The sequence below is a fragment of the Hevea brasiliensis genome, chromosome 10 (genome assembly GCF_030052815.1).
Source record: "Hevea brasiliensis isolate MT/VB/25A 57/8 chromosome 10, ASM3005281v1, whole genome shotgun sequence".
Lineage (NCBI taxonomy): Eukaryota > Viridiplantae > Streptophyta > Magnoliopsida > Malpighiales > Euphorbiaceae > Hevea > Hevea brasiliensis.
Genome location: NC_079502.1, coordinates 6,066,214 through 6,078,354, shown reverse-complemented (window position 1 = coordinate 6,078,354; position 12,141 = coordinate 6,066,214). Strand labels below are relative to the sequence as shown.

Here is a 12,141-nt window from a genome sequence, read left to right as displayed (position 1 = left end):
AATATTTTATGAAAAATATAATTTAATTCATATATTATCAAAATCAAATAAATTAGTTTCTCACTTTATAATTCATCAATAAAATAATTCATACCATATCAGTAAAATGGGTTTTAATTTAAAGGCAGAATTACTTAGAGATAAGGGGCATACCCCCTCAAGTATCTAAAATTAAAAAATTACCCATAAATTTGATGTATTTTTATCAAAAAAAAATACTATTTACCCTCTACAATTTTTAAAATTAAGATTTTAGTGTTTTTTAATAAAATTATTGTTTATCCCTCTAATATTTTTATCCTTTTGTAAATTTCATTCATAGTTTAATTTTGATATCTTAATATTTTATATTTTTATTTTAGTCTCTATATTTTTATAAAAATTTCATTTGTTTCTTATTAATATTTATTTCATCCCCTCAAATGAGAAATTCCTAGTTCTACCTTTATTTTAATTGAAATAATTAAATTTATGTCATTTTGATGAAATTGACAACTTAATCATTGTATTTTCAAAATAAAATAAAGTAGTTTCTCACTTTTTAAATTATATATATATGTATGTGTGATAAAACATATCTAAAATTAGATCATTAAAATAACTTTTTATATTTTTTTTATTAAATTTGCTTTCCATTATTGTTTTGGAAAAAATAGATTTGAGATAAATTAGACAAGTTTTTTAATTTTAAGCCATCATAATAATTCATAATATAAAACATTTATTATATTTTTGAATTAACAACAGTTTTATTTAATTTTTAGCAAGTTAATTTTATTAAAAAAAAATTAAGGTATTTAATTTGTTATTATATATTAATAATAACAATATATTAATTTTTGTGAAAAATTTTCTTGTCAATTTTAATTTATTTAACAAATAACATATTTTAATTGAATCCCTTAAATTAAATTCTTGGCTCCATCACTGCATGTATTTATATGACAAGAAGACTATTTTTAAATCAAAATATTAATTTTTGAAATGGAAATATCATTATATTTAAATATAATTTATGTTTGACTAAGGTATAATCTGCAAAGCACATTAACAGGTGTAAGAGTAAGACTTTCTTGTTTAATTTTGTACATATAATTTATGTTTGACTAAGGTATAAACCTGCCAACAAATTATTATATGTGCAAAACTAGGAATCATCATCCATGTGTCTAAAAGAATATATGTTTAGGTGTATATAATATATGTTCGAACTCATATGAGAATAAATTTAATTATCGTTCGATTAAATATTTATATCAAAATATGTGCAGAATTAATTAAAATATATATATATATATATAATATATGAATTTATATGCAAAATTTCAATCTAACAATGGATGTATGAAAATATGAGTTTGAACTTTTTATAAACATATCATATATATTTAGTATCTGTTTAACATTGCGTTTAGAGAGTTGAAATTGTTGTTCTGAATAAAAATACCATTTTAATATTGTTGAAAGAAATAATTTGAGAAAAAATGTTTAATCATTTTAGTATTTTTATAATTAAAATTTATCAAATTTAATTTTAAATTATTTTTTAATACACTCTAACTAGTATATTTAAAAAGTGATTTTCTTAATATAATTTTTGTTAATCCCAAGAGTTCAAATATCTCTTCAGGGTTTGAAATATTAGCGAATATCTACATTAATTTCCAACTTAAAAGCCTCACCCAAATGAGAATTTACTATATTTAAACGTCTGAAATTACATTAATAATAAGTTGTCGATTCTAACTTATATAATTATTATTATTATTATTTTTTATAAAAAGGTCAGCATCGCCCTCTAAAAGAAGACTCAATAATCTTTTATTTTCAATGATTATTGTGCCGACTTAATCCCGCTGGAAACTAGATATGTCAAACCTTTCAACTGTATATTATTTATAATTTACGTGTGTTAAAAGTTTATGTAAGGAAATTTCTTACCTAAATTAAAGTGTATAAACTGGTGCTTTAGTGTCTTACATTGTCTGTAAAATGTGTACATATGAGATTTATATAGAAATAAGGATTTTATTAGAATTGTCATGGTTTTGATGGTGATCTATTTTCATCACTGAATTTTATGTGGCGTGTTTTATTATTTAAGATAAAAAAAGATAGACAGTCTGAGTGGGTACAGTTTGTGTGTTTCGTCTACATAGGCTCTGTGAGCTGGCGCTTCGGCATCTTACATCGTTTGTAGAGTGTGGCGTATGTGGGATTTATATGGAAATAAGGATTTTATTAGAATTGTCATGGTTTTGATGGTGATCTATTTTCATCACTGAATTTTATGTGGCGTGTTTTATTATTTAAGATAAAAAAAGATAGACAGTCTGAGTGGGTACAGTGTGTGTGTTTCGTCTACATAGACTCCGTGGGCTGGCGCTTCGGCATCTTACATCGTTTGTGGAGTGTGGCATATGTGGGGTTTATATGGAAATAAGGATCCTATCAAAATTATTATAGTTTTGATAGTGATTTATTTCTACCACTGAATTTTTTGTGCATATATTCTCTAATTTAAAAAAAATATATAAATTAACACTTAATCAATAAAAAATTACATACATGTATTTTTATATGAAATTTATTATAATTTTAATTAAAATAATAATTAATAATTAATTGAATACATCTAAAAAAATTATATAATGAAATTGATATACATATAATAATTACATTATAATCATTTATTATAATGGGTTCCACGTACGTTCGAACCTCCGACCTAAAGATTGAAGCCACACCTGACCAAGAACTCAAGAATGCCCAAAAGCCCTTATCAGAACTTACAAAGACGAAAATCAGATTAGAATGGCGAAGCATAGAACGCACATGCCATTGACGTCGTGTGCTTAAGCATGCCTAAACGTGATGTGCCTCGCACAAGAAAAATGCACCTCATGCGCTGCGTTTTGGATGTAAACAGCACTGTCTTCCTTTGTAAGTTTGGGCGATGCAGTGTTGGGCTTGGCCTTGCCCTTGGCGAGATATGCAAATGCGCTCGCTGAAGGAATTAACAGTGATTTCATGCTACTGACATAAAATAAATATGCATAAAACATTGCTCCTGTCATAAAGTCTAATTGAAATAATTTAATAAAATAATAATTTTTTAAATAGTAATTTATTAATTATTTTAAAATTTATTGAATATTCTTATTTTATTATTATTTATTTAAAAATTAATATTATTAAAAAATAAATTTTCAAATACCTTTAATTAGTAGTTATTTATTAACTATTTCAAAATTTATTGAGTATTTTTCTTTTATATATTATTATTTAGTAAATATTTTTTTTAAAAAATAATATTGTAGAATACAATTATTTTACAATTCAGTGAGATAATTTATTTACTGTTAGTGTTTGTTAATTAATAATTCGTTTATTAATTACTTAACATTCATTGAATCGTTTTTTACTAATAAATCTAAAATATTATCCAATCAAATATTTAACTTTAATTCTTTAATTTTATCTTAATTGCATTAAAAAAAAGGAAAATATAATTAATAATTATATAAAAATTTTAATTATTTAATTATTAATTTTTAAATTACTAATATACTTATACTTTCAATTTCATAATTACTAATTATATAAAATATTAATTTTCAATTAAATTTAAAAATATATTAATTAATTTAATTAAAATTAAAAAAAATAAAACAAAAAGTAATATACAATAAATATAATTAATATAGTTATATTTTCAATATCATAATGAATAATTATATAAAATATTATTAAAATTTTAATTAAATTAAAATATATTAATATTATAATATGTACAATGTATATTCAACAAATTAAGATTTATCCAATAAATCACCCAAAAATTCACTATTTCATAGCGGATTCTTATTTTCAGTCAATTAATTGTTGTGATGAATCTTCATCAGTTTCGTTTCATTTTTTTTGAAAAAAAAAATAAAAGTTTTAGCAATTGGATTGACTCAAATTAAATTAAACCAAAACAAATTTGGAATCAAAATTGAAATAGTAATCCTATGTTCCGATTTAGGGCACTTGATTCCATAAACAAGAATTATCAATTCCAACTCTAAATCAAATAGAAATTGGTAGAATTATCAATTCAACACTAAATCAAATTGAAATTAACCATGGCTAGAGCTAATGGCAATTAGGCATGGCTAGAATTGGATCGGTCTAATCCAGAATTAAAATTGGACCAAAATCAATCTGAATCAACTTAACAGAAATTAAAAAATTATTGATCGGTTTGATTCTAGATAAAAAAAAAATTTCCTTTTAATTTTTTTAAAAAAAATCATCCTTTAGATTTGATGAAATTGGATGAACTAAGACTGAAACCAAAACCGCTTGCAATCCTATCTAGATCCCCTTGAATCAGTGAAATGCATCAAGTGATAATACATTTCTGGACGGGAAAAATAAAGACATGCATCAAGTAATAATGGTCCATCTATGGTGGAGCTTGTTTTCAATTATAGACAAGGGAACTATGCCAATGTCATTAATATTATAATGGTACACTTGCCTCTTTCTGTAGATTACATTGGTGTATGAAGATTTCAAGAAGCAAGAAATATATCAAGTGGGTCTCAACTCCTATCAATTTTGTGCGGCCTTTAAGTCTTCCTTGTGATCTTGGGTATGAAGCTTTTCCGGTGAAGCTTCAATGGCTTCCTGTAATTCCCTTTTGGAGTCCACATCGATATTGTAAACAAAGAACTTGGCCACAACCAAGAAGATTAGCAAGTTGAGGAACATCAACACAGCCAAGAATGCATAATAGTAGTCTAAGTGAGAGATGTTCAGATTATCCAAAATCCACCCTTTATGGCCATGCTTCTTAGTGATATCAGCAACTGTTTTGAGAAGAAAACTACTGAGAAAATTCCCAATTCCCAAGCTACTAGTGAAATACGAGGTCCCCAAGCTCTTCATTCCTTCTGGTGCTTGGTCATAGAAGAACTCTATCTTTGCAACTTCCACAAAAGTATCAGCAACCCCCATTAAAGCGAACTGAGGGAGAAGAATAAAAATGCTAAGAGGAACTATATCATCCTTTTTGACAATTTTGTTCTCCCTTGCAACAATTAGTCTCCTCCTTTCAACTAAGAAGGCTGTGATCATTATAATCACATGCAAAATAAACCCAAGTCCCATTCTCTGCAGCAATGAGATTCCTCTTGGATTTTTTGTGTATTGCCTGACGGCTGGAACGAAGTATCTGTCGTACAGGACAAGGCTGACGAGCATGAAAATCGTCACAAATGCTGTGAGGCATGCTGGTGGGATTTCAAAATGGGGTCCCATGCTTCTATCTAAGGTGGTGCCTTGCTTGATGAACAATGTGTGTACTTGAGCGTACATGGTGCTTGGTATGAATGTGATGAACAAAACTGGAAGCATTTTTATCATTTGCTTGGTTTCTTCTACTTGGGTCACTGGACATAGCATCCATGGTGAGCTTGAACCATTCTTCACAGCAGCTTTGTCTAGCAATCTGCAGACTACAAAGTGCTAGTAAGATTGAAATTATTACATCAATTAGATTAGAATGATTGATTTAGGAGTTAATGGATATTTGATTAGATTAGGATGGTTCATTCTTACATCAACCATTAAAAAAAATGAAATGTTGAGGAATCGAACCTTAATGAGGGGGTGTGGTCAATTCTGAATTTCCCTGAACTCGATGAGTACTCCTCTAGGCTAAGCTCATGGAGCTCTTTTGGGTCATTTGGCAGAGGCACATTCTGCTTCCTCAAGGCGGCTACAAGTACTTGAACCATCCTAGTGAATGGACTTCCAGAGGGCAATTTGTGTCTGTAGAATGGAGTGCCCACCAAAAACACAATTATTGAGACAGCTAGACCCACTGTTGGAAGGGCATAGCCAAGGGCCCAACCCACATTGTCTTGTATGTACACCAAGAAAGTGTTAGAGAAGAGGGTGCCAAAGAAAATGCTGAACATCCACCAATTAAAGAATGATAACTTCTGGATCCTTTCTTTGGGTTCGAAATCATCGAATTGGTCTGCTCCCATCGTGGAGATGTTAGGCTTAGTTCCACCAGTGCCGGCTGCAATTATGTACAGTGCGGCATAGAATACGCCCTTTTGGAGGGCTGAGGCCTTATGGTCACAGTCCTCTTCTTTGATGCCGGGGCCACATGATGGAGGCCTTAGTGACGGCACCGACACTGCTAGGGTTAACAGGATCATTCCCTGTTCAGTTTACATGAAATTATGGAAAAATTTAAGCCAGTTCCTATATATTTGGAAGACTTCGTAAGCTTTTGTTTTTTCTGTTAATGCTCTTGTATTTCATATAATCAAGATAATTAATTAAGTAATCTAAGTAATTGTTTCCAATGTGATTTATTAATTCCATGAATGAAAGTTTGGGATCTTCTCCATTCAAAATTCTCAAATAAAAATCTGTTAGTGGGGTGATTTATGAAAAGGAGAGCTTCCCACTTTGTAACCTAAGTGATTGAATGTTTCTAAATTTTCTAAAAACTGGTAATCTAAGCAATGATAATTAGGATAATTAAAACCCAAGAGATTATAACTCGAAATATAAAATGAAAGGTTGAAAATTGTCCACAAGTTGGTGAAATGATGGTTCACAACCATAAGCATCGATGTCATGATGTGTGTGGTTTCGGTTTCTCGATGAACAACTATTACGTGCTTGATTTTGAATGGTGCGTACGTGTTAGATGAAACTCACAAGTGACGTGAACCATAAAATGGAGAAAGATTTTTTCTTTTCTTGGTTAGAAAAATGACAAACCTACCCCTGAAGCTGCTATGAATTGTGAGGAAAATGGAGTTTTTAATGTTACCGAAAGATAAATCGCAGAAGCAATGACGAAAGTCCAGAATCGGCCAAGATGAGCATCTGCAATATAAGCACCTAAAATGGGTAACATCCACACAGTACCAACCCAGTTGGTGACATCATTTGAAGATGTTACAGTCCCTTCATGGAGCTTCCTTGTCAAATACAGAACTAGATTCGATGCTATCCCATAGTATGCCATCCTCTCGAAGATCTCATATCCTACAATCCCAGGACCCAGAAAAATAATAAGCCAAAATATATATGTAAACTACATGCTAATTATTAAGACATACCAACAATGAAGGAACAAGCTCTCCATCTCCCAGTCTTTGATCTCAAGACTGGTCTGCCCTTGAGGTCCACAGTCCCATCTTCTGTATAATCTTCTCTCCCACCTGCAGGGCCTTTCTCTTCTACTTTCTCCATTATAGGTTAGATATGCTTGGCTACTAAAAGGTCAAGTAAATGTGAGGACCTCTTTATAAATTGGAGGTAGGACACGACTAATGAATGAAACTTTAAAGCTTCAACCTCCAAGATACGAATTTTTTTTTTTTTTTCATTTGCTTTCCTGTTTAATTCTATTTCAATAAATATACCTCATTCCAATAATAATTCAATACCTCATTCCAATAATAATTCAACTATATATATTTAAAAAAAAAACCAACCTCCTCGTTGTTTTATACAATTTTCTTTGAAATTGATGGCGTTTACCACCTTTAAATTATTTAGCGGTCGTTCCCTAGCAATTTGAGAGGCTGCTACAAAGTAGATGTAATAATAAGATACAAATCTTGGAAAACTACAGCTTTACGATGATGTCCAATGAAAAAGAAGAAGAAGAAGAATAGACGGACATATAAAGAAATTTTTCGTTCTTTGATTTCTTAATCAATTATACAATATGGTTGTCTTTTAATAATTACATTTATTAGACTGAAAATGTCACATTTGTCCTTTATGAAATGACCCATATAGGAAATGGCATCTGCTATCGGCAAGGAAATAATTGCTAAAAACAATTTTCTTCTCATTTTCGGTGTTCTTGGCTCTTTGCTTAAAAGCTTGCTTTTGGCAAACATGTGCATATTATATTGTATGTTAAATTTACTTTTATGCTTCCAAACTCGAGTACTTGTCCCTCTACTTTGTAGGAAAGAGAGAGTAGATTCGATAGACTATATTTATAGATGGAAGTGATTATAAAAATACTCGAGTTCATATGAAAATGAACTAATTAATCATTAGATTAAATATTTATGTATGTATTTTATATTTTATATATTGTCATGACTCAAATTATACGTCGGACTGACACTAGAACTTGGGTCAGTATAAGGCTTTCAAAGCCAGTAATAAGTCTAATTGTTTTTAGTTCAATCTTAAAGTCCATATCCAAAGCCCATTTTCAAAAAATCAACCAAGCAGAGTCCGACCATAAACTAGACCATCTAATGAAAAGTTTTTATCTCACTTGACCACTGATAATATATATATATATATATGGGGAGCTCGGTTCACCCTCACAATCCTCAATCAATCACTTTAATCAAATGTGAGCTCAGCTCCCTCATCCAAAATAAACGTCCATCCCATACATTTACACATGCATAATTAATAAGTTTACAATTTCAAAATAAATAATCTTTTACAGTCTCAAGTCAAATAAAATACTCCTAGTACACACAGAGTTTTAGATTTCAAACTGAAAACATAAAATATGGGTACTGCAACTATAGACTTGCGAGGAAGAAAGCAAGTTAATCACTAGGAAAAAGTCCTCCTATAACTTGGAAAAATGGGGTAAACAAGAGTGAGCGTTCGACTCATAGAGTAATATATTGATTTTAAGTATAATTTCTATAACTATCTAGCACTAATGCATCCCTAAGGATTAAATGTAGTACAGATCAACATATTCAATCAAATTCAAATAATATTCAAACAAAAAATAATTTGGAATACTCATACATCCGTATGTTATATTAGAATATATACATATAGAAGCTAATCCCCTATATAGTTTTCTTAATCCAATGCCTGCCAGCGAAATCAACTCAAGTCGGACTTTTTCTTAATCCAAAAGCGAGGGTCAATAAGATCAATTCAAAGTTGTACTCACCCTGATTTATCACAAAAAGGACTAAGCCCCAAGCGAGACTAACTCAAGCCGATCTGTCTGTCCTACCTATATTGAATACCACCACATCACACGCACGCTAACACACACACATAGCTCCAAATTACCTTAAAGCAACACCCACATCTATTTCAGCATAAAAGAAAATACAACATATAGCGTGCTTAGTATTTAACTACATACATATATTTATAAGTGATGCATGGGTATAATTTGAATATATAATAATATTTAAATTATAAATAAAATCAATATATACCTATAGTACATCAGTAGTCACCGCGTCAACTGAGCAGAGAAAGGCTGACCCTGCTCACCTAAATAATTATATTACAAACTTATCATAATCAACTCAAAAAAAGACTTTAAAGAGTCAAAGACACTCTAATTTATGTCAGAAATATGACAGAATTTTTTCAATACCTAGGACATACCCAACCTATAAAAGGGTTCAAATAACACTTCTAAAATCACACATCTCAAATTCACATCTCAACAACATCATACGGCCCCTCTTGAGCCCGTTAAATCAAGCAAACTCAAGCAAATCAAAAAATTTAGCCATAAGCTTTAAAACTAATATTCTTCAAAAACCGACCAAACTAGATCTAAAATTCTAAAATTTTGTCCCACTGTCCGTAACAATGCTATAAGGTTATTGCAAAAGGAATTATAATTTTCTAAACACCCACGAATATTTTACGACTTTTTATTCTAAACCTGGTACTAAGTAAATAAGGAAACTTAGGGTTTGCGTTTACCTACGCCGATTCTGATTTTTGGAACACGTCTGGGGCGTCTGAAAATGATGGCGAGGACTGTGATTCTGACCCGTTTTTGAAGCGGCTCTGGGAGCTCATCTGCTCGGCTCAAAAATGCAGATCCGTGTGCCAGTGAAATTCTCGTGAAACGAAGGTATCTATATGAAGCCCACAACACTAGGAGTTAGAATAAAATTTTTATAAAATTAAATAAGCTCATTTAAAGCTTGAAAAATTATTGCGAATTTTGTAGGACCCACCGAATTTTCGGTGTCAAAAAATTTTAAAATTTATATTGCCGCGAAGCTCTCCCTGAGTAGAACACACCAATACTCTCGGAATCTCCGTGGGGTTCCTGGTTTGAGAGAAATTTAGCCCAAAGTCGAAATGGCATAAAACTTTTCATACTTAAATCCGACAATTCGCTCAACGAAAATTCATGTTCTTAGTGTCTTTGCAAAACTCTCGAGGTGTAGAACACTTTTGACACTGGACCTGGTCCGATTGATGGCTGGATTGACAAAATTTTGGCCAGGTAGACCAAACGTCTCGCGCGCGCGTAGGGAAAAGTTTGGCTCGATTTTTCGGCCAACTGGGGCAGTGGCCAATGGTGGGGAGGCACTCTGGTGGTGTGCTGACGAGTTTGGGAGGGAGGGGTGGCGGTGGCTAGCAGTGGGGAGGAGAGAGGAGAGATAAATCGAAAGGAGAAAGGGAGGTGCTCAAGCGCGCAACGGGAGAGGGAAGAAAAAGAAGGTGGACTGGTTCGATTTAATCAGTCTGATTTGGTCTTGTTTGATTTAAAGTAACTAAAATTGAATTTTTACTCTGCTATACGACCTAAAATAAGGCACAAAAATTTCAAAAAAAAATTATAAAAATCTCAGAAAAATTTTTGAAGTCCAAATATATTTTTAGTTTTATCAAGTGGTCTTTAAAATAATTTTAAAAAATAAAAAAAAATATTTTTTCTCTAAATCAAACCCAATTTTAAAAATTTAGAAAACTTCAAATAAATTCACATAATATTTAATAAAATAAAATAAAATATTATAATTTACATAAAAAATAATTATTTAAAAATTCAAAGTTTTACATATACACATTTTAATTAATTTTACATAAATCTAAATATAAATATTTAATTTAATAATCATTAATTTCATTCTTATATGAGTTCAAGCATATATTAGATACACCCTTCATAGATTTTGAATATTAAACATGTGCAATACCTAATATCATATCCAAAGTTAGGAGAACATATATATATATATATATATATGCAGGAATTTCCTTATATATTCAGCCTATAACGAATTAAGGTTGAAGAGAAACTAGAAAGTATTATTATTATTATTATTATTATTATTACAAAAAGTTTAGGCATGAGAGGGTCATTCCCATCCCATTATAGAAGACTTAAAATTTATAATAAGATTTATATATTGCTCATTCATCAGAATCTTCAACAAAAGTCAATGATAAAATTTGAAATGACAAGTGCAATATTATATATATATATATATTTGAAAGAGAGAAACAATTAATCAAACTTGTCAATTTTATTTAATTTTTTAAAATGGAGTGGTGCCAATTAGCATTTCATGTCAGAATCTCTCCTTAGCTACAATCGGAATCTAATAACAGTAACTTCCATGTTGATTAAATCAATTGCGAATTGAAGTTAATTAATAATTTATGGCCCTATACAGTCATCTAAATTGTAAAATTTATCCTTTAATATGGACAATACGACCCTTCAAGTTGTTAAAAACAATAATATCTTAAAGTAATTTTTAACAATTTATGGTATTTAATATGCACAAAACAAGACATATAGAAAATCAATCATTAATTATTCTATAAGAAAGAGCTCATGAGAAAGGAATTTATGTAACATTAATTCAAAATAATTTTTTTAATTTTTTTATAAAAAAATATTCATTCAACAAAAATAATCATACAATATCTATAATTAATAATATTAATGCCAAAAAATTATAATAATTTAACTTTTCAAAATGTATGTTCTTATTCTAATATATATGTAAATTTAAAACATACATAATCGTATTATCATATAATATAAAAAGAAAAAAATAATATAAAATTTACGTAATTTAATCATTAATTTTACGTTCATAAATAAGATAAGAGAAAAAGTTTTAACAAAATACTATTGTTAGAACTTTTAAATCCTAATTCAATGTATTTTCTAAATATTTTATAAATTTATCATAAATGATAAAAAATATAATATTTATACTTATTTATACCTATAAATTTTATTTTTTATTTCAATCGAATTATAATGCAAAATTTTCAGATTGAGTTTCATAAAAATATATTCAAAATTCAAGCGAAATAAAATTAACAAATCTCTTAAAATATTAT

General features: G+C 29.5%; 1 protein-coding gene across 1 annotated transcript; it reads right to left on the bottom strand.

Annotated features, from left to right (window-relative positions):
• Nucleotides 1–4,434: 4,434 nt before the first annotated feature.
• LOC110663364 (protein NRT1/ PTR FAMILY 5.2) lies at nt 4,435–7,412 on the bottom strand. The gene is made up of 4 exons (XM_021822636.2): nt 7,137–7,412; nt 6,845–7,062; nt 5,647–6,221; nt 4,435–5,497 (listed from the first exon to the last, which is right to left on the bottom strand). The coding sequence occupies exons 1-4, from the start codon at nt 7,267–7,269 to the stop codon at nt 4,600–4,602; spliced, it is 1,824 nt and encodes a 607-aa protein (XP_021678328.2). The 5' UTR covers nt 7,270–7,412; the 3' UTR covers nt 4,435–4,599.
• Between the last annotated feature and the right edge of the window lie 4,729 nt (nt 7,413–12,141).